At 43.3% G+C, this 24,271-nt stretch overlaps 1 protein-coding gene across 1 annotated transcript in view; it reads left to right on the top strand.

Moving 5' to 3' along the window:
* Window positions 1-24,271, top strand: part of CCDC80 (coiled-coil domain containing 80) — a 149,690-nt gene that overhangs the window by 71,239 nt on the left and 54,180 nt on the right. Inside the window, exon 5 of the mRNA XM_040338054.1 lies at window positions 6,118-6,269. Coding sequence (XP_040193988.1) covers window positions 6,118-6,269 — 152 coding nt within the window. The remainder of the gene's footprint in view (window positions 1-6,117; window positions 6,270-24,271) is intronic.

Below are 24,271 nucleotides of genomic sequence, written 5' to 3'. Positions count from 1 at the left end.
TGCAGGAGATATTGACATTTAAAAGCATAATGCCGCGTACAGACGGTCGTTGTGTGTGATGAAAAAAAAACGTTGTTTTTAAAAACGTCATTTAAAATGACCGTGTGTGGGGAAAACGTTGTTTTATGTCTTCTGAAAAACGACAAAAAAAAAATTCGAACATGCTTGAATTTTTTGTGTCATTTTTCAAAACGTTGTTTTTTGTGTAATTTAAAACGATAGTGTGTGGGCAAAACGACGTTTAAAACCCGCGCATGCTCAGAAGCAAGTTATGAAGCGAGCTTGAATGGAACAGAATGCCGTCGTACGTGCTGAACGTAACCGCGCTTTGCTAGAGCATTTTGAAAAACCGATGGTGTGTATGCTACGTCGTTTTTAAAAATGAAGTTTCAAAAACGTCGTTTTTTTTCATCACATAAAACGTCGTTTTTTTTTATCACCCAAAAACGACCGTCTGTACGCGGCATTAGGCCTCGTACAAACGATAGGTTAACCAGAGGACAACGGTCTGAAGGACCGTTGTCATAGGTTAACCGATTAAGCTGACTGATGGTCCGTCGTGCCTACACACCATCAGTTAAAAAAACGATCGTGTCAGAACGCGGTGACGTAAAACACAACGACGTGCTGAAAAAAACGAAGTTCAATGCTTCCAAGCATGCGTCGACTTGATTCTGAGCATGCGCAGGTTTTTAACCGATGGTCGTGCCTACTAACGATCGTTTTTTTCCCATCGGTTAGGAATCCATAGGTTAATTTTAAAGCAAGTTTTTTTTAACCTATGGTTAAATAACCAATGGGGTCTACACACGATCGGTTTGGACCGATGAAAACGGTCCATCAGACCGTTGTCCTCTGGTTAACCTATCGTGTGTATGAGGCCTAAGATTCTTAATTTTCTGTTAGAAATATATAAATATAGTATATAAATCAAACTCATAATAATACAAAAAAAAATGCTTATACAGAATAAAAATAAAGACATTTACCCTCACTTTCATTCACAGTGACACTGATGATCGGATAATTAGAGAGGGTAAATCTCCCTAACAGGAACACAGCAATAAAAAACAGGTTCTATCCTTTCACCACTCTCTCGCCTCAGCCCCCCCCCCCTTATACTTAACTGAGCCCAATCTCAATCAAGTGATGTAGAAAAGAGCAGCATCACTCTTGGCTTTCTTTCTCCTTATTGGTTGAGAGACAGTAGTGTGAGCCATTGGCTCCTGCTGCTGTCAATCACAGCCAGTGAGAAGAAAGAAGGGATGGGCTGAGCCATGCTCTGTATGTCAGTGGACACAAAGAGCAGGGCAGGGCTCGGGACTGAGCATGCACGAGTGCCCCTAGAGCAAGTGATTTGCTATGGGGGTACCGGGCAGGAGGGAGCACCAGTGGGGAACCCAATAAGAGGAGGAATGGGGCTGCTCTGTGGAAAACCATTGCACAGAGCAAGTAAGCTTACCATGTTTGTAATTAAAAGGAAAAAAAAAAAATCCTATGTTTACAATCACTTGAATATCTGCCTGGAGTGCAGCTTTTAAAAAATAAACGTACCTAGAAATGACTAGGTGATTGAAGAAGTAAGGCCGCATTCACACCTGAGCGTATCGTTTTTGGTCGTTTTTTCCGGCGTTTGGTCGCACGTTTTGTCGCGTGTATTTACACGTATTCGCGCGTTTTCATACAGCGTTGTCCGACGTTTTTGAACTTTGTGGTTTTTTAGTTTAGCCAATAGGAAAAATTATCATCTCTTTCATCATTTGTTGCTATGTTTGTAGATTTTTTTTATCTTCTTCCTGGGTGAATGTTTTATTTCACATAACAGATTAAAGCGCCAAAACGCCCGTAGAAACGCTCGTTGTCGCGCTAGACGCTTGAATCGTGCGTTTCCATTTGTTTCTATGGGAATACAAACGTTCAAAAATGCCCAAATCAGCCCGATTCGCGCGAGCCATCTCCATTGAGAATAATGTATTTTTCCCCTCTAGCGTTTTATAGCTTCAGGCTACAAAACGCTTAGGTGTGAATGCAGCCTTATGGGCACATATCCGTTTTCTTTATTTTTCTGCACACAGTATAATACAAACCCATCAAGCTGGGAACACTTAAAGGGGTTGTAAAGGTTTGTCTTTTATTTTCTAAATAGGTTCCTTTAAGCTAGTGCATTGTTGGTTCACTTACCTTTTCCTTCGATTTCCCGTCTAAGGCCCAGATTCACAAAGCACTTACGCCGACGTAGAACAAGATACGTCGACGTAAGTGCAAATGTGCGCCGTCGTATCTGTGCGCCGGACCCACAAACTAAGATGCGCCTAAAAATAGGCTTCATCCCGCCGACGTAACTTAGGCTGGACGCATGTGGCGCTCCCATTGATTTGCGATTCAAATATGCAAATGAGGGAAATACGGCGATTCACGAACGTACGTGCGCCCGACGCAGGCTACGCGATGTGCGCGTAAGTTGAACGTCCGGCGTGAAGTTAAGCCCCATAAAGGAGGTGTAACCCAGCAGCAGACATGCAAAGGTCTGCACCAGGGAACTCAAGCCGGCGTATTTTACGTTGCTTACGTCTGGCGTGTGTCTGGCTGGGCGTAGGTTACGTTTACGCCGTAGGCAGTGATCCGGCGTAGTTTAGGCAGTTGTTTCGACATGGTTGTGAGCATGCGCAGAGGGATGCGTCCACGTCCTGGCGCATACGAAGTTCGTGATACGTATCTGTCTGGCGCTTGGCCCATCATTTGCATGGGGTCACGCCTCATTTGCATGGCTCCCGCCGACTTCCACCTATGCCGGGTTACGCCTACGAAACCCAGCGCAGTTTTGGGAGCACTGGCTTTGTGAATTCCATGCTTGCCTCTCTGCCCTGCGTTGGCGTAGCGTATATTATTTGCGCTACGACTGCGTAATGTGCGCACGCTCTCTGTGAATCTGGGACATTTTTTTTTCTTTGTTTGAATTTCTCACTTCCTGTTTCTCCTCAGTAAGCTTTCCACCATCATCTGAGCGGTGGAAAGTCATTTAGAACAGCTTACTGAACAGCTTACTGAGGAGGAACAGGAAGTGAGAAATTCAGACAAAGAAAACAAAGAAAAAAAAACATTTAGAAGTGAAATTGAAGGAAAAGGTAAGTGAACCAACAAGCTTAAAGTAACCTATTTAGAAACTAAAAAGTGAACCTTTACAATCCCTTTAAATGACCTAGCATAGCTGACCTTTCTAAAAAATGGTAGATGTCTGACTGCCAAGCCATGCCATGGTTCAGTATTAAAAGCTAGACAGCCACACAGAAGAAATTTCACCCTCCATATATTTAAAACAGAGTCAGAGATTCAGATATCACGGTGAATAATAACTTCACAGCCAGCAGTAGGTTTAGTAAATAGAAGTCACTTACAGATAGCTATTTTGATCTATTAACATACATTTAAGCAGACAGATTCCAGATAATATTTAAAGATGAAGAATTCCTGCTGCTTAATGAGGCTTTTATTCATACAATGTTTCAAGCTCAGCCTAACTTTGTATTTTCACTGCAGAAACTGACAGCACAAGAATACTAGTGGTATATTTTGCTGAAAATTTCTTCACTTAGTTAACAACCAACAGTTGACACAATTACCTTTTGTAAAGATATAAAACAGAATTGACAAATCTGTACTGAGGTAGTCTGGCGAAGGTAGTAATAGCAAATCATACAAATTATACTGCAAAGTAGTAGTATTGAAAGTAACAAATAACATAATAATTCTCCAAACTTTTCTTAAAACATCTAAAAGCAAAGCAAAAGAAAAGGTGCTAGAAGATATAGAAAACTGTAAATATCTTTAATGATCTGTCTTTATGGACCTTGTTTGAGCACAGTCATGTTGGAACAGGAAGGGGCCATCCCCAAACTGTTCCCATAAAGTTGGGAGCATGAAATTGGCCAAAATGTCTTGGTATGCTGACACCTTTTAGAGTTCCTTTCATTGGAACTAAAGGGCCAAGCCCAACCCCTGAAAAACAACCCCACACCATAATCCCCCCTCCACCAAATGATTTTGACCAGTGCCCAAAGCAAGGTCCATAAAGACCTGGCTGGATGAGCGAGTTTGAGGTGGGGGAACTTGATTGGCCTGCACAGTCCTGACCTCAACCCGATAGAACACCTTTGAAATGAATTAGAGCAGAGACTGCGAGTCAGGCCTTCTCACCCAACACCAGTGCCTGACCTCACAAATGTGCTTCACGAAGATTGGTCAAACATTCCCAGAGACGCACTGCTAAACCTTGTGGACAGCCTTCCCAAAAGAGTTTAAGCTGTTATAGCTGCAAAGGGAGGGCCAACTCAATATTGAACCCTACAGACTAATGCCGCATACACACGATCACTTTTTGTGATGAAAAAAAATGGCATTTTTTATCATGAAAAAAATGAATTTTTTCCAACTTCATCATTAAAAATTATGTTGCCCACACACCATCGTTTTTGAAAAAGGATGAACAAAGCGACGGAACTCTAAAGGGGAAGTTCTATTCGCCTTGAGGCTGCTTTTAGCTGGTTACTTGTTAGTAAAAGATGATTCGTGCTTTTTTGTCTGTTACAGCGTGATGAATGTGCTTACTCCATTATGAATGGCAGTTTTACCTCCCGTCTCATAACTTGCTTCTGGGCATGTGCGGGTTCAAAACGTTGTTTTTGCCCACACACAATCATTTTTTATGACACAAAAAATGACATTTTAAAAAATGACAAAAAATTTAAGCATGTTCTAATTTTTTTTTGGTCGTTTTTCAGAAGACATAAAACAATGTTTTTCCCACACACGATCATTTTAAATGACATTTTTAAAGATGTCATTTTATTTCATCACAAAAAGTCATCGTGTGTACAGGGCATGAGACTGGGATGCCAAGTTCATGTAAAGGCAGGTGTCCCAATCAGAGCTTTTTTTCTCCGAAAATAGGTGCAGGAACTCAACCACGACCCGTTCAGATTTCACAAACAGTAGAAGGGTCTTAAAGGGGCATTAAATACCAGTACTGCATTACATACAGAGTGTAGAGTTCAGGGGGTTACACACAGAGTGCAGAGCTGTGACTTGTACACACAGAAACCAGACTTCTGTGTTTACAAGTGATTGTGGTGAGTAGGCACCAAAGGGTCTGAGCCAGAGGTGGTGGAACTCAGTTCCCCCAAGTTCCCCCTGAAAAAAAGCCCTGGTCCCAATACTTTTGACAGTATAGTATATGTTGTTATTAAAGTTTAAGACCATTTTTTGTATTGGATAACAGGGTTAACATACAGTATGTGGAGGTTTATTTTTTGTTGTCTGTATTTCATTGTGGAGATCTCCTTTCAATAACCATCCTAGGGATACAGCATGAAGTCAAAAGAAATTTGCAAAAGTTATTACCCCCTTAGACAGATGTCTTTCGAACAGAATAATTTACCTTCACCTTTGTTTTGGTGACAACCTAAAAATTTTATATTTTCCCTTACAAACTGTCTACAGTACTGACAGAGCTCCAAAACTAAGCTCCAAAACTAAAAAAATAAATTTCTTTACATGCATTCAAGTCGATTTCTCCCAATTTCAATTGTGTAAAATTTCAGTAGGAAATCATATTAGTGAGGTAGCCTGAAAAAGCTTTTTTTATTTTTTGGTTTGATGGCATTTCTCTTATATTAATATAGATTTTCTTCTTTTGCATATCTGCTACAATTCACTTTTTTTCTGTACATCAACATCATATTGAATGAATAGAAAAATATCCATCCTTTTTATATTCTTACATCAAGCAGAGCTCTAACAATGACATGTTTCATAGTTGAGAGAAAGTATGTGTCAGGGTCAAGAAATATTAAATTAGAAATTGTTGTATCATCAGCCCAGTGTTTATGACATACAAAATGATTTAGCCTTGACTATTGAATGAGAACCTCTGTAATGTCATACTGTGTTGGACAGTAGCTACACGTAACCATTACTGCTACAGTAGTTTAACTTATTTATATTAAAACTTAAAAAAATATGTAGCAAGTCCTTGCATGAAGTTCCCATTTATGGTCTCCAGTGACAATAAAAGCAACTATCAAGGATATACCATAAATATTCTATTTGTGCTTCATGCAGCAATATTATGAAGTGCCCATTGCCATGAAGTCGGTGTTCGACCTCGTTGATACATTCCAGTCAAGAATAAAAGAAATGGAGAAGCAAAAAAGAGATGGAATTACTTGCAAGAGGGAAGACAAAACAAGGTCTTTGGAAAGTTTCCTGTCAAGGTAAGTTTAATAATAATAATAGTTGAGCTAGGCTGAGCTTCTAAATGTCAACTAGAGCACTTTTTATACACAGGATGTGTTCTACTGCTGGTACCCAACCTCAATGTGGATGGTACAAATAAAGTTCAGGATATATTCACAGGAAGCCTTGAGGCATGCTTGTTCTAGTGTTAGCAAGGGTTTGTGGACATGTTAGTGCAATGTGTTTACTGGTTTTGTTCTCTACTTATTCCCTTAAAGGTGTTGTAAAGGCAAAACTTCCAACAATACCAGCCTCCCCAGTCCCCCCGTTTACTTACCTGACCCCTCGAAAGTCCTGCGCCGTGAATGACCTGTCATCTTGGACGGGCTTCATGGCTCACTCATTGGTCAATTGAAGCAGCACAGCCATTGGCTCGCGCTGCTGTCAATCACAACCAATGACGCGGTGCACCGGGGGGGGCGGGGCCAAGTGATACAGCGAGCGCCCATAACCGCTCACTGTATCACGGGAGCGTGCCCGCAAGGACTCCACACAATGCGAGGGAGCTCGCATGAATGGAGTTCTTGCGGGGAGGACCAGAGACAGCCGCCGAGGGACCCCAGAAGACGTGAATCAGGCCACACTGTGCAAAACGAGCTGCACAGTGGAGGTAAGTATAACATGTTTGTTATTTAAAAAAAATCAAAAAAAATCCTTTACAACCCCTTTAAGAGCTAAATGTATGAAAAAGAAAAGACAGCAGTATGTAGTACGTCATAATTTGCAACTACTGTTTTAGCCGAGTATATTAGTAAACGCCATAAAGACGTTGAAAGACAAAACGGGCGTAGAGTGAGACAGGGATGCTAACGGTATCGCATTTTTGAGTGGTTGGAGCCGGTGTTGTGTGATACAACCACAGCACCACCACCGACTGAGCTGAACGTGTTTTCCTTAGTGCCGGGTGGGCACTTGGAATATGTGAGTGGATTTTGTATTTTGTTTCATGAATGCCTGTCTGAATTGTGGTACGCTATGAGAAGCATTTTTTCTTTTTTCTTCTCATTCATCGTGTGTTCCATGGCGAGATACACATCGGACTGATTAAATACAGCAGAGCATAGCAGAGGCTATTGGAAGGCTCACAGTTCCAGCTGTTAAAGAGGAAGTAAACCCTGATGGGGTTTACTTCCTCTATGTCTCCCTGAAAAGATAAAGCATAATGGGCTACTATGCATCGCATAGTAGCCCATTATGTGACACTTACCTGCAGTAGAAAGCCCACAATGTCGCCGTCTTCCTCCATGGCAGCGAGCGTCCATCTTCACCCCTCTTATTATAAAATTCCGGCTCCGTGACCGTGCCCGGCATGCGCGCGAGAGCCACCTTTAACGGCATGACTCCGGCTTGAAACGGCACAGCATGCCCTTTCAAGACAGCGCATGTGCAGGAGAAGGCGTCGCTCGGGGAAATTGCAAATATCTCTGAGACCGTGTAGGTTTAGGAGATATTGCAAGCACCTACAGGTAAGTCTTAATCTAGGCTTACCTGTAGGTGTAACTTGTCCCCGAGGGTTTACAACCACTTTGAGGTCATTTAGTGAGATTGGCGAGGGAAGTACTGTTTGAACACTGGTTGTTGGTGGCTTGGTTAGCCTTCACATCATTAAAATATTTCACCTCTCACTTACCATCATCAACCACTCTGGCGGTATTCCTGAGTCTGGCTCGGGGTGGAAATCCAGTACCATAAGCGGTATCCCCGAGCCAGACTCGGGATTGCATCGCAGTATCCAGGCAGAGATTACTTACCTTGTCCCCTGGATCCTGCAATGTCTACCCGCTGTGTGATTGAGCTGTCTCTTTGCTCGATTCACACAGTGCCGTGTGCCGCCGAGCTCTGTTCCCTGCGACGTTACGACGCACGGGGGCGGAGATTGGCATCAAATTCCAAAAAATTTAAATACAGTACACATAGGCCCGGATTCAGAAAGCACTTACGCCAACGTATCTTTCTATACGCCGCATAAGTGCACTGATGCGCCGTCGTATCTATGCGCCTGATTCTTAAAGCTAGATAAGCCTGAATTTTGGCTCCATCCGACTGACGTAAGTCTACTACGCCGTCGTATCTTGGGCGCATATTTACGCTGGCCGCAAGGGGAGCTTCCATTGTTTTACGCGTCGAATATGTAAATGAGCGAGATACGCCGATTCACGATTGTACTTACGCCCGTCGCAGTAATCTACGCCATTTACGTAAGGCGTACATCCGGCGTAAAGTTAAGCCTCATAAAGCAGGGGTAAGTCATGTTAGGGTATGGACCAGGGAACAGCCGTCGTATTTTACTTCATTTACGTAAGTCGTACATGAATGGGGCTGGGCGTAGGTTACGTTCACGTCGTAGGCATTGAGCCTTCGTATCTTAGGGAGTATATGCGCCGTTCGTTCGGCCCTTCATTTTAATAGATCACGCCCACTTCCTTCCTACTTTGAATTAGGCGGGCTTACGCCGGCCAATTTACGTTACGCCGGCGCAACAAAGGGAGCAAGTGCTTTGTGAATACTGTTCTTGCCTCTCTATGTTACGTCGGTGTAGCGCATATGAGATGCGCTACGCCGCTCTAAAGATGCGCCGATCTACGTGAATCCGGGCCATAGAGTATACTGTAATGTTACACATTACAGTACTGTATGAAATAAATACACACCCTCTTTGTCCCTAGTGGTCTGCCCAGTGACCTGCATGCTTTTTTATATAATAAAGACTGTTCTTTCTGCCTGGAAACTGGAGATTGTCCATAACAACCAGAAAGTGTCCCTGTATGTCAAAAGTGGTTTTAGACCAGCTAAAAAACAGCGATAATAAATTAGAATCACTTGCAGAATTTAGGGATAGTGATTTGTGGGGAAATTCATCATCAAACACTGAAAGTAATAATTTTTAATTACTATTATATTATTATTTGTTATAATTATTTATAGTTATTCATTATAATTTATGATTTTGTGTTTCAAACTTTATCATACCCAGGATGTCTACTAGACTCTTGTTTGGACAGATTTAAGTGAGTTATTCCTAAGAATTGCAGGCCTACAATATAAAACGCCAAATTTCTATGCAAAATAATGGTACCGCTTTCAGAACCTAACATCTGAAAGAATCATTCCACCAGGGAGGTTAATATTTTTTGGGACTTTCCAATATTGCCTGCATATTTTTATATATTTAATTACATATATATATATATATATATATATATATATATATATATATATATATATATATATATATATATATATATATATATATATATATATATATATATATATATATATATATATATATATATATATATATATATATATATATATATATATATATATATATATATATATGATAGGTTGATGCACATTGTCACTTTATAAATCTGTTGTGATACATATAGGAGGGGTATCACTTCCAATGTTTACATATTTGATTTTTATTTATATTTTTTTGGACTTGCACTAATTCTACAATTTTGATGATTACATTGCAGTTTTTTGCACAATTTTGTATCCATATATCATATGGTGTTTTGCACATCGTTGCATTTGTTCACTTTACTTTCTATTTATTTAGTAGGCTAATATCACTTATTTAATTTTGATCTTTCATAATTCATACAGTATTGATTTTCACATTTTGTTGAACTTTAGCTATTGGGGTTTTGTTTGCACACTGTTTTTTAATTTGTTGTATTTACACAATAAGGTATACAATTATTTATAAGATTACATATATGTTCTAGAATGCTGTAAACCTACGCTAATCTTGACTCTCATCCAATCCTAGATTAGTAAATAAGCTGCAAAAAAGCCCTCACTGACCCCTTTAGATGTAGGTGCTGTGAAGTTATACATCTTCAAAGTTTACAACCAAAACAGTTTCACTTTCAGTTTCTCTCAGAAGCTGTTTTTTCTTCCCCTTCTAGCAGAGAGTTGGCACTGAAAGGAAGACAGGTAAGATCCCTGGTTCTGCACATCCACATAGTCCTATGGTGGTATGAGAGAGACAACCTCAGCCTGGGCTCTCACCAGGCCACACCCCCAACACACTTTACTCCGCCCTTTGGAGCTTAGTCATAGGAATGACCATGCCTAAGCTCCAAGGGGCGGAGTGAAATGTGTTGGGATGTGGCCTGGTGGGAGCCCAGGCTGAGATTGTCTCTCTCATAGCACCATAGGACTATGTGGATGTGTGGCACCGGGGATCTTTTCGCTCTTCCTTCCAGTGACTACAGGAGCTGGGACGAGCTCTAGTGGTGCAACACTACCCACACTACTCCCCATAGTGATCGAGCCTGAGCAGCACACTAAACAAACTGTAGGTCACAGTGAGTTGGCAGCCTTCCAATCTCTGATTTAAACGAATAGCAGGTGAACCGGAACAAAGGGAGAATGGAGACCCCACCTGGAAGACTTTAGTGCTACTGCTGTGAACTTTGAGGATTAATTGCTCCACAGCACCTACAGCTACAAAGATCAGTGAGAACTTATTTTAAAGCTCATTTATTGCTAGTTAAAAACATGTACATATTTGAATGTCCACAACTTGGCTGTAAAATGTTCTCCTTCCTTGAAGTAAAAATACAGAGACTGGTGCTCTGTCTTCTAATCACTTAGTAAGCAGAGAGGGTGAAAAGACAGGGGAAGGTGTTATTCCTTGTACACACGATCAGGCTTTTGCCCGGCCAAATCACATCGGAATTCCGACGGAATTCCATCAAAGTAAAATAGAACATTTTCTATATCTAAACTCTGATGAAATTCATCTGAATATCCAATGAAAAAACTCAGATGGGGCTACACACGATCGGAATATCCGATGACTTTTTTCATCGGAAATTCCGATCGTGTGTACAAGGCATTAGAAGACATTTTAAAGCTGTCATTCTAGTTCTATTCTACCAACACAGATTTCATGACTGATAAAAATGAATTATCTTTTCAACACTGCCTCACAAAGGTAACCAGTATATATATAAAAAAAGAGATCAGTCAGGTCAACTTAACAGTAGAAACAAATACCTAAAATGCAAATAGCAAATAATCTACACATCTACACATACTACACATACTTTGCACCAGGCCTTCTCATGCTCAACTATTATTTGTTGCCAGCATTCTGGTACAGTATTTGGAAACTCCGCACTCCTCTTCTGCACATAACACCCACCTTGGAAACAACCTCTGGCATGACTCCTGACTACCATATGCTTTTGCATTGGTACTGACAGCATCTGGCTGCTTTGACTCTCACTTGAATTTAGATTACTTTTGGGTTTTAACCATTTGCTGCTATGTGGACCATTTGATTACACCTAGGCCTGTACTGCTGTTTTAACCCCTTAAATGCATCATCACTAAGCTGCAATGCACACAGTTGCAGGGTGGTTGCAGTGCAGCCCCATTCACCTAGGGCAGTGATGGTGAACCTTGGCACCCCAGATATTTTGGAACTACATTTCCCATGATGCTCATGCACTCTGCAGTGTAGTTGAGCATCATGGGAAATGTAGTTTCAAAACATCTGGGTTGCCAAGGTTCACCTTCACTGACCTAAGAGTATACTTCAAGGGTGCCCTGGCTGGAAAAATATTGAGAAACACTGGCATAGAGGAACCAATCTCTCAATTTTCCTCCTGCAGCCACTGAATTGGTTCCTTTATATGCAGCCACCCACTAGCGACCGAGTCCTGTTGTTCCGCCACTGAGCTCGGAGAAAAGAACCCTGTCCAGGGGGTCAGGGGGGCCCTTCATGGTTTCTTGCATCGGGGCCCTGAAGGTTCTAGTTACGCCACTGTTATGAGGGCGTGCTTAGGGGCGGAATTAGGGGTGGGCAGGATAGGGGTTGGGTGGGGCAACTGGCAGCGAGTAACCCTTGAGGCCTGGCTAGTAGCTCAAGACTTGAAATTTTGAGCCCTGATTTACAGTATGAATGTGTATTTAGTATTAGGTGTACATGTAAATACACATATATGTATAGTCAAACTCTAATATTTAAATAGAGCATTGTTTTTCTCCAGTGTGTTATCCCACACAATAGTTTATTAGATGTTTTTTTCTCTGTAATCATCTGGATTAATTTTACATAGTAATCATCCAAGGAAATACAGTGATTGGTAACAGATGAACAAATCATTGCTTAAATGATTAAAATATTGCCAAACTGGATTGATCTTTTCTGTCTCCTTTATCTTTGCAGCCACAGATGGATCAGTTTACATTTCCTGAGCTTTTAGAGTATCATTAAACCCAGAACAAAAAAAATAAATAAAATACATGACATTCATTACCTTCGGTATTAATCATCTGTGTCCCTTGAAATGGCAGAATCGCACAGCATATCCACAAAATATTTGTGAAGTTTCCTTTGAGCCAGCTGCCATTATAAGGGTGGTGCATTCAGTATGTGCTAGTCATTTTAAAGCTGAAGTTAGTTTTTTTTTTGCATTGTTACATTGGTCCAGTATGGACCAATATATGTTGGTATGTGCCATAACTGGTCAATCCATATGGAAGCCAAAAATTACTGTAGTAGGCATCGCTACTGCAGTGATCTGTGAGCACAGGAGAATGCTCCCACGGCATGGGTGCCATTCAAGGAACACTTCACATTTTCTCAGTGAATGCAAGCCATTCTCTGACTGGAAAAGCAGAGCAGTGACATCATTGTCACCACAAAGGTTATTTTAAAGCCACCTACCACCAGAAAAGTGTTGTTAACCACTTCCTTACTGGGCACATATACCCCTTCCTGACCAGGTGAAATTTCAGCTTGTGGCACTGCTTCATTTTAACTGACAATTGCGCGGTCGTGCGACGTGGCTCCCAAACAAAATTGACGTCCTTTTTTCCCCACAAATAGAGCTTTCTTTTGGTGGTATTTGATCGCCTCTGCGGTTTTTATTTTTTTGCGCTATAAACAAAATAGAGTGACAATTTTGAAAAAAAAACAATATTTTTTACTTGTTGCTGTAATAAATAGCCCAATTTAAAAAAAAAAACATTTTTTTTCTCAGTCTAGGCGATACGTATTCTTCTACATATTTTTGGGAAAAAAAAATAAAAAAAATCGCAAGAAGCGTCTGGTTTGCGCAAAAGTTATTGCGCTTACAAAATAGGGGAATTAATTATTATTTTTTTTTATTATTTTTTTTTACTACTAATGGCGGCGATCAGCATTTTTTTTCGTGACTGCGACGTTATGGCGGACACATCGGACACTTTTGACACATTTTTGGCGCCATTCACATTTATACAGCGATCAGTGCTATAAATATGCACTAATTACTGTATAAATGTGACTGGCATTGAAGGGGTTAACACTAGGGGGTGAGGAAGGGGTTAAATGTGTACCCTAAATTGTGTTCTAACTGTAGGTGGAGGGGGGTGACTGGGGGAGGTGACCAATCTATGTCCCTATGTACAAGGGACACAGATCGGTCTCCTCTCTCCCCTGACAGGACATGGATCTCTGTGTTTACACACAGAGCTCCACGTCTTGTCCCTGTAGCCGGTCGATCGCGAGTCTCTGGCGGACATCGCGGCCGCCAGGCACTCGCATCGGTATCTCAGCAATGCGGCGAGCACGCGCGCGCCGCTGTCGGATGCGCGCGCCCGCACCGCTGGATGCGCGCGCAGGCCGTGTTTTTACGGCCTGTTAGAGATTGAGAACCACCCCGCGGCCGTATAAAGTTGTACGGCCGTCGGGTAGTGGTTAAAGCATTTGTTAACCCCCCTAAAAATTGATCCTGCTCCTTTAAAGCATGTTGTATGACACAGGGCTTGTCCTGTGTCATTTGGCCCCCTGTAACACCTAAAAACCTGGCTGATCCTGCCAGTTTCTCCCCACCCCTCTGTAAACTGACCACGATGTATCATGGCTGCTGAGACTAGACATCGTGGTCAGTTTACTTGCCTCTGTCATCAGCAGCCTGCTATCTGCTCTACTTTCTGCTCCTGTGTCGTCCTCCCCCCTCCCCGCTCTGTCTGTGTGTGTGTGAGCCGCCCCTCCCCCTCTTGCTAGGGTGACCACGTGTCCCGGATTGTTCGGGACAGTCCCGCATTTTTCAGGTCTGTCCCGGGCACATTCATTCAAGGACAATACAGTGTCCCGGAATGAACCTGACACAGCCACTCCCCAGGCCAATCTGATGCCACCAAAAAAGGCCGCCACATCACCACTTTACTTACTGACTGTACTTGTCCTGGCTGGAAATGCCTGGAGGAACACAATCCCGCCCCCTGCTTGTGATTGGAAAAATCATAAATCCTGCCTCTTGTGTCCAATCACTGTGCTGTGATTCGTTACAGCACAAGCTGATTTTTGAGAAGAGAGGGTGTCCCTGAATGGTAGTTTGGAAATGTGGTCACCCTACCTCTTGCTGCTCTCATAAAATTAACCTGTATACACCATCAGCACTGGCTCCTAGAGCATCCATGAATTTACAGTAAAGGTGCAGTAACTTCAGCTCAACATGTTTAGCCAAAAAATGGCTTCTTCAGGGATGGCCAAGGGCAGAAACCAATGCTAGAAGCCCATAGGTCCTGCTGAGCCACAACAAAGACCTGGCAAAAATTGGTGTTTAATTGCCACAATTATTAGCGGACCTTATATGCGCTAGTACATGGAGCAGGGCCAGCTAATAATTTTCGCCCTCCTACCCCACCTAGTGGTGCCCTGGGCATCCGTATGGTCACCATCCCCACCAGAAACTACCAGTTTTTTAGGTGTATGCCATATAGTGAAAAAAACTGAAATTTTATTTTTTTATTATTTTTATAAGAGAACAGAAAATAAAAAAGTGACTAAATGGGCATTGGGCATTCTATACCCAGAAGACCTTTACAATTAAATGTGCACCATAGAGTCAAAACTTTTTTAGTTGCACTAAAGAATAATTAAACAAGCCATATAAAACCTGGCCCGATATTTACAAAAAAATATGATTGTATTATTTATAAAAAGGGCTTGATGCTCACAGAAAAATAGAAAAATATGTCTTGAAGCTCACAGAAATTAAATGCAAAAATAAATTAAAAACGTCTTTCTCTTTTTTATAAGTGACCACATTCCCCCTGTTCTTAGCTGCAAAATAGCTGGGGGGAAGAGAAGCAGCATAACACTGAGCTTGTCAGGGTAAATGACTGTGCAGTGGGGGCGTGTCAGGAAAAGTCTAACCATTGGAGGAGAGCATACTGAGTTCCCAGCATAGCTAGAGAACTGACCATGGTGTGTTCTCTTGTTTAGTGAGGTCAGTTTTTAATAGTAAAGCAAGGGGAATAGCGGGAACATCAGGGATTTCATACAAAAGCAGCAATATAAAGAGAACAGGATATTTTCTCATACAGGTACACGGTACAGCAGCCACATATCAGGAATAAGAAGTATTGGGATAACAGACGCTTTAAGGGCCTGTTCACACTCCTGTGTTGTGTTTACACACATATGCGGTGCCATTAATTTTGAAAGGCACCTCAATGCACCATCCCATTGTACATGGAGCACAGAATTCCACTGGCAAAAAAGCTGACTGACCCTTTTCTTGATGCGTTAGGCAACCCATTTAAAGTAATTAAAGGTGATGTAGGGGTTATGAAAAAATAAACATACATACTTACCTTCAGGGCCCATTCACATGCTTCTTTTTAGGCAGATTAAAGAAGTGTTTCTGCTTTTTACATTGGTGATCTTTCGACCTGTACAAAAATCCCAGAAAAATGCCCAAAAAAAACACCTGAAAACGATACACTGTGAATGCAGCCTCACTCAACAGTATTGGTCTGATGTTGCAGCTGTTCCCCACTGGCTCTGAACCTGAGAACTGAGCAATCATATGACCACCGATCGCTCAGTTCTTGGCCCGCTCCGAGCGGAGAGCACTAACTGTCCATCACCGCTCTGTGCTCTGCCCATCCAGTGATTACTGGAGAGCCAGGCTGGGGAGAGGGTTGGAGCAGGTGGCTCTGGCTCTCATTGGTACTAGTGGCAGCCTGTCCATTAGGGGCGCCGCCCCCTCTCTACTTGCCTCCCCCTTTATGTAGTGGATAGATTCATGCATAGCATGAATCTATCCACGGCCGCTGCGGCCACTCCCTATTCTTGTGTCCGGCCCCTTTCAGGGCATGAATTACAGTGGCCAGGTTTTTTTTTTAAACACTGGATTAGATCAGAGACTCTAATAGGCTTCAAAATAGGGTGGACTCGAGTCGCTGGTGTGTTGCAACAGTGAATATTCGTTGTTGCAACACTGATCCTCCGGCCAATTGGGAAGCAGGCGTGAAACCCGTTTCACGATTGGCCAAAATGTCAGGCAATCCTATTGGAGGAGCAGAGAGCAGATGCACCGCGGAAGCTGCCACTGCTCCAGGAGAGGACACCGGAGCAGCTTTCCCAGAGCCCGCTACGCTTAAGGACAGGGCTGGAAGATGGCCGCATCAGCTCCAACCGCTGCTCTCCCCACCCACATCCAATGTAAGGACAGCAGGTGGTAGGGGGGTTTGCTGGGGGTGTTTGAGCTGTGCCGCACCACGGGGAGTAGGGGCCTTGTGCTAGTATTCCCCGGCAGCCCCGGGGGGGGGTTGTTTGCCACACCCCCCAAAAAAAATAAAACACCTGCTGCCACTGATTGGCACACTAAGATACTGAGCCAGCTGCAAATCATGCATCCAGGTGGATCCCCACAATATGGGCAGGATGCTTCCAGAGCCAGCTGCCGTCTGATTCTGGGTCAAAGGAGAGCAGAAATAATTGACCCAGAAGAGAAATATGGCCACAAAAAGCTTTCACAATACTTTAACACACAAGCGCTAATTCAGTACAGCAATCGAGAATGGAGCCTGAATGGATGTACAGGAGAGGGAAGAAGGATGAGGATCTTTACAGGTAGTATTTTCATTGTTTATGCTATACATGTAAAAGTTAAAGTGGAGTTCCACCCATAAATATAACATTACATCAGTAGTTTTAAAAAAAATTCATTAGTCCTTTACGAAAAAAAAATATTTTTTAGATGCCTTCAAAGTGTTGTTGCTAGGCAGAATAGTTAATCTTCCCACTTCCTGCACCTAGGTGCTTAATGCTTCCTAACCTACACCGCACAGACTGCTGGGAATGTAGTGGGTGTAACTTTCCAGGAGTCTGTGCATTCCCCAGTCTCAAAGAATCATGTGACTTGGACAGCACAGGTGCTGAAACCTGATCTGACACTGCTTGTGCAGCACTGAGCATGTGCAAGATTTGCAAGGCTGAAATCCAGGAAGTCATACAGTCTGGCTTCATGATGCCCACACTTAAGATGGCCCCAGTCAATTTCTATTTTATAAAGTGTCTAAATGCTGTAACAACCTAACAAAACGGACCTTAGTTTACAGACTAACTTTACTAGAATACATTAAGCTTGTGTATTACAGGGGTATTTATATTTAAAAAGTGAAATTGTGGCCGGAACTCCGCTTTAAGTATGTATGTTTTATCTGTAGAATATATAAAGGGTTGTTCTCAGGACATCCTTTTTTTTTTTTTTTTGCTGTACTTTAATATCTATACAACACTTATGCACAAGTGTGGAGTTTACAATAGATGGGACCCCTCCTGCTCTTAGCAGTCGAAACATGGTTGTCAAAACAAAGATTCAGCCTAATCACTTTGGCAATGTGTTGCTATTCCAGAAGATGAGAATATTTGACGATTGATGCTCTTCTTTACAACCTATTACATTTTGTTTAAAAAAGAAAATTAAACATAATCAAAATATGGCTTGGTTGTTGCAATTTATTTCATTTAATCAATAGCTAGCAAGCCATGAAATGGGTTTGCTGCAATTTATATCTACAGTTCTACATTTTTTGCAAGTATTGTGTTGTCTGCCAAGCGCTGCAAGCATAAATTCAGTAATCTTTGTGCTGAAATGAAGCCAGGCAGCCACTTAACATTTCTACAAAAAAATCTGCATTCAATCACAACACAATCACTTTCTTGTAAACAAGAACAGATATTTCTAAGCCCAACCTTTATTTAGCTTCCCAGGTCATGTACACAGTATGATCTACATTTTATTTAACTAAAAGTCTTATAGAACTGTCATACAACGTGTGCACCATTCCCCGTCTCTTTACATTGCAGTCTTTTTGTTTGGAGGGGAACATTAAGGGCCAGATCCACAGAAGAATTACGCCGGCGTATCTATTGATACGCCGCGTAATTTCAAAGTTCCCGCGTCGTATCTTTGTTTTGTATCTACAAAACAAGATACGACTGCATCTGGGCTCGATCTGACAGGCGTACGTCTTAGTACGCCGTCGGATCTTAGGTGCATTTTTCCGCTGGCCGCTAGGTGGCGTTTCCGTGGAATTCCGCATTGAGTATGCAAATTAGCTAGATACGGCGATCCACGAACGTACGTCCGGCCGGCGCATTTTTTTACGTCGATTGCGTTCGGCTTTTTCCGGCGTATAGTTACCCCTGCTATATGAGGCATATCCTATGTTAAGTATGGCCATCGTTCCCGCGTCAAATTTTGAATTTTTTACGTCGCTTGCGTAAGTCGTTCGCGAATAGGGATTTGCGTAGAATGACGTCACCGTCGTAAGCATTGGCTTGTTCCGGTTTAATTTCGAGCATGAGCACTGGGATACCCTTACGGACGGCGCACGACGTATTTACATAAAACATGCCCCCATCACATCGATTTGAATTGCATGCCCTTACGCCGCCAAAATTACACTACGCCACCGTAACTTACGGCGCAACTTCTTTGAGGATAAGGAAAATACGCTGTAAGTTACGGCGGCGTAGTGTATCAGAGATACGCTACGCCGGCCGCAACAATGCGCCACGCTACGAGGATCTGGCCCTTGGTGTGCAATCATATACTATATGTGAAAATGTAATTGCCCCCATGTAAATAAAAGTGTATATAAAGTGAAAAACTGTTTTAAGTCTGGAGTGGTGAGGAGTTAGAACCCCTGTCTGTGTACATGCTATGGCGATTGAGTCCCTATATTTGACCTGGTGAAACCCAAAAATGTGGGTTGCCACCAAAGCAGGAATTGAGTAAATTCTGGTGGTGTGTTGCAACAGTGAATATTCGTTGTTGCAACACTGATCCTCCGGCCAATTGGGAAGCAGGCGTGAAACCCGTTTCATGATTGGCCAAAATGTCAGGCAATCCTATTGGAGGAGCAGAGAGCAGATGCACCGCAGAAGCTGCTACTGCTCCAGGAGAGGACACCAGAGCAGCTTTCCCAGAGCCCGCTATGCTTAAGGACAGGGCTGGAAGATGGCCGCATCAGCTCCAACTGCTGCTCTCCCCACCCACATCCAATGTAAGGACAGCAGGTGGTAGGGGGGTTTGCTGGGGGTGTTTGAGCTGTGCCGCACCACGGGGAGTAGGGGCGCATAAGTCCACGGATGCGCCGTCGTATCTATGCACTTGATTCTGCAAAGGAGATACGCCTGAATTTCGGCTCCATCCGACCAACGCTGTCGTATCTTGGGCGCATATTTACGCTGGCACTGCATTCATTTATTGTTGAGTGTAATTCAAATACATATAGTATATACTCAAACTTCAATAATTTCCCTCATATTCCTAAATATAAAATATGTGCCACATTGCAGTTACCAAATTTTTTCTTTCTTTCTAAAAGTACCTGGTGATCCTACCAGCACTCCAGTGTACCTTTAGGAGGGTGACAACCCAGCAGGTGCTGCAGTTAATTTACTGATACATCACCACCCTCAGCAGCCAGGTAGGCCTGCATTGCTGTGCACAATAACATGAGTTGTCTTTGAACCCACCTGCCAATAACTGCACAATATGGGATCCAAAATAATGCTTTGTATCTGGAGGAAATAGATCGGGTTGTTCTCTTATGCCTTGTACACACGATCGCTCCATCCGATGAAAACGGTCTGATGGATTTTTCCATCAGGTATCCGATGAAGCTGACTGATGGTCAGTCGTGCCTACACACCATTGGTTAAAAAACGATTGTGTCAGAATGCGGTGACGTAAAACACAAGGACGTGCTGAGAAAAATGAAGGTCAATGCTTCCGAGCATGCGTCGACTTGATTCTGAACATGCGTTGATTTTTAACCGATGGATTTCCCCACAGACGATCGTTTTTTTCTATCGTTTTTTTTAACCATCAGATAATTTTAAAACAAGTTCCTAGTAAACCGATGGGGCCCACACACGATCGGTTAGTCTGATGAAAACGTACCGTTTTCATCAGACAAACCGATCGTGTGTACGCGGCATTAGATCCTACCTCCTGACATCGGTGATCCGCAGACTTCAGTGTCCACTGTTATGATGTCATTGGGTAAAGTGACAGGTTTTACTAGAGTGCATGGGGGATGAATATGATAAAAAAAAAAATTGGACATAGTCTAACTTTCACTAAAGATCTGCCCAGCTTCTAAAACTGTTGGTCACATAAAAAAAGACAACTAGAATGATTAATTTCTTCTCTTGTTTTACTAGGCTTTCTGGTCTTTGAAATCTTTGATAAATCACACACGACCGAGTTTCTCGGCAAAAACCAGCAAGAAACTTGCTGGGAGAAATTTTTTTGCCGAGGAAACCGGTCGTGTGTACATTTTCGTCGAGGAAAATGTCGAGAAACTCGACGAGCCAAAAAGAGAGCAAGTTCTCTATTTCCTCGACGGGAATGGAGAAACTTGCCTTGTCGAGTTCCTCGACAGCCTAACAAGGAACTCGACGAGGAAAATGATGTGTTTCGCCCGTCGAGTTCCTCCGTTGAAAATAGGATCTGCAAGTATATGTAAGCGCAATATCAGGAGATGTTTGCAAAAGCATTTCTAACAAGTCAGTGTAAACCAAGAGGCCATATGTTCCTTCTTCTTTCTCATTTCCTTTCCACTAGTTTGCATGCTGTTGACATTTTTGTCAAGTAAATATAACAGTATTTTGGAACAACTGAGTGTTAAGCAAATGAATCTCTGTTTACAACTGAGAGGATATTCCTAATATGTAAGTGAGAATTTAAAACAAAGAGATCAGAACATTACTCAGCATATTCTTTATTTTTTTGCGTGACATCTATACGTTTATTACATCAACTCCCTGTCTATACATTTTTTCCTCTTTCGTTTTTTTTTTTTATTATTTAGGGAAGGAAAGTAAATGAATAAAAGGAACGTTAGCCAAAATCATGATACATACAATCAAAGTACCTGAATATCAACCGAAGCCCCTGTGTGTGCAATTTAGTATAACTAGAGCTGAAAACGAGTATCACATTTCAAAACTCTCAGAATCAGATGGCTCGAGGCACTGGATGATTGAGAATTTCTACCACGGGTCCGTTCGTTCTTCCCTAGAAATGGTTTTCTCAGCTAAACTTTCTCTTTGAAGTAGACACAGACTTGTATAAGGCTTGTAGACACGGCTTGTACAAAAATGATGGGAAACAAGCGTAAAATGGAACCGTAAAATAACCTATGCAGTCAAGAGGCCCTAGTAGATATAAAAAAATTGTTCAAGTTTGTAAAATGATCATTCATTTTCTTATCCTACCTGTAGGCCATTTGGGCCCCCCCTAGAAGCCTAGCCATAGAACTCCCAATTAGAAAAGTCACATCTGGAGTATTTGGCCAATCGTCCCTAGCATCAGTGGTGGCCAGTCCATAGGGGGGCGCCGCCCCCCCCCCCCCCCAAGCTTTTGACAAAAAAAATTTAAAAAAAATTAAAATAAAAAAGGTCACTTTAAGAGCGTCCGAGGGGGCGGACACACGGCAGTCTATGGGAAGCTTCCCACCTTGCAATCAGCTGATTGCAAGCTGGGAAGCTGATTGGCCCATGTTTAGGGTGTGTGCAGGGCGCAAGCTGTGCGCCTGCACATACTCCCACTCGCCACTGATTTGTCCCTGGCTCCTGCCCTGTCTTTTTTATTAGCCAGACCGGAGGGTGATTGGGCGGTGCTTTTTCAGCACTGCCTCGTCACTTTCAGGGTCCCGATCCTGGAGAGTAACGGCAACTATCCGGGATCGGGACCCTTTGATGTAAGGCGAGGAGCTGATCACAGTGGCAGCGGATGGATGGACACAGAGCTGGCAGTGTACCAGAGAGCACCAGGTGAGTGCGGGGATCAGAGAGGATTCCTGACCTTCCCTATTTGCTGTTGGCGACATGGCATGTCTCTCTCTCTCTCTCTCAGCACCATCATGCTTCCGGGCAGCTTCCCCCTCCTCGGTCTCCTCTGCAGAGCAGCAAAGCGAGTGTGACTGTTCCACCCAGTGAGATGAGTACTGTGTCCTGCCGTGATCCTGGCCCCCCCTCCCCCCACCTCTGATCACTTTTCCCAGCTGCTGCAGAGGGGGGGGGGGTTGCTGAGGAGTGTTGTGGTTTGTGGCAGTGACTGGCAGCTGTGGGGTTTCTCCACCCTAAACACCCCCTTTCCTGCATCTCCACCATAAACACCCCACCTCCCTGCATCTCCACCCTAAACAACCCCTTCCCTGCATCTCCACCATAAACACCCCCTCAATGCATCTCCACCCTAAACACCCCCCTCCCTGCATCTCCACCCTAAACACCCCCTCCCTGCCTTTCCACCCTAAACAATAACCCCCTTCCCTGCCTCTCCACCCTAAACACCCCCCTCTCTGCCTCTCCATCCAAAACACCCCCCTCCCTGCCTCTCCATCCTAAACACCCCCTGTCTCTAAACCCTAAACAGTAACCCCTCTTCCTGCCTCTCCACCCTAAACACCCCCATCCCTGCCTCTCCATCCTAAACACCCCCTGTCTCTCCACCCTAAACAGTAACCCCTCTTCCTGCCTCTCCACCCTAAACACCCCCATCCCTGCCTCTCCACCCTAAACACCCCCCCTCCCTGCCTCTCCACCCTAAACAAATAATCTCTCTGTGTTTATTGATGGGGTTAGTAGGAGGGAGGGAGTCCTGTGTAACAATGGGGGGTAGTGTTGAGGAAGGGGTACTGTGTAATGATGGGGAGAGGGATGGTGGTAGGGGGGATTGGTTTTGTTTAACCATGCCCCTTAAGCCCCCTCCACTGATAACAGTCTGGCCACACCCACTTTTTGGCGTGACGTGCCGCATGTTTACAGTTGGGAGGTATGTATTTTGTCCTGTGATGCTGAGCTGTATACTCTGTCCTGTGATGCTGAGTTGTATACTCTGTCCTGTGATGCTGAGTTGTATACTCTGTCCTGTGATGCTGAGTTGTATACTCTGTCCCGTGATGCTGGGGTTGTTTAGTCTGTCCCATGATGCTGGGGTCGTATACTCTGTCCTGTGATGCTGAGCTGTATACTCTGTCCTGTGATGCTGGGGCTGTATACTTTGTCCTGTGATGCTGGGGCTGTATACTTTGTCCTGTGATGCTGGGGCTGTATACTCGGTCCTGTGATGCTGGGGCTGTATACTCGGTCCTGTGATGCTGAGCTGTATACTCGGTCCTGTGATGCTGAGCTGTATACTCCTGACACTCTGGGTGGAAGTTAGTGGAATAGAGGGGACGGAGTGGGTGGATTATATAAGGGGTGGGGCTTATGAGATGTGGGATGGGTCAAAAGAACGGGGCGTGGTCTGGCGCCCCCCATCCTAAAACTTCACCAGCCGCCACTGCCTAGCATTGCAGGAATAAAAACCAATGGTTTTTGTGTTCTAGCAACAAGCAGACTATGGGGGATGCTAAACCGGGGGCCTAAATAGCCTACAAGTTTAAAAATATAAAAAAAATATGTTTTTACAAAGTTGCACAGTTTTTAGTTTTTTGGTTATATCTACTGGGGCCATTTGACTGCATAGGCAATTTTTTTGCAAAGAAAGACATGCATTGTCTCTGTGCATATGTGTATTAACCACTTAAGGACCGCCTAACGTCGATATACGTCGCCAAAGTGGCACGGCTGGGCACAGGCATGTACAGGTATGTCGCCTTTAAGAGCCCAGCCATGGATTGCGTGCGCCCTCTCGGCACGCGGACGCTACCTGGT

This window comes from Rana temporaria, chromosome 2 (assembly GCF_905171775.1).
Source record: "Rana temporaria chromosome 2, aRanTem1.1, whole genome shotgun sequence".
In the NCBI taxonomy this organism is placed as follows: domain Eukaryota; kingdom Metazoa; phylum Chordata; class Amphibia; order Anura; family Ranidae; genus Rana; species Rana temporaria.
This window is presented reverse-complemented; position numbering and strand designations above follow the sequence as displayed.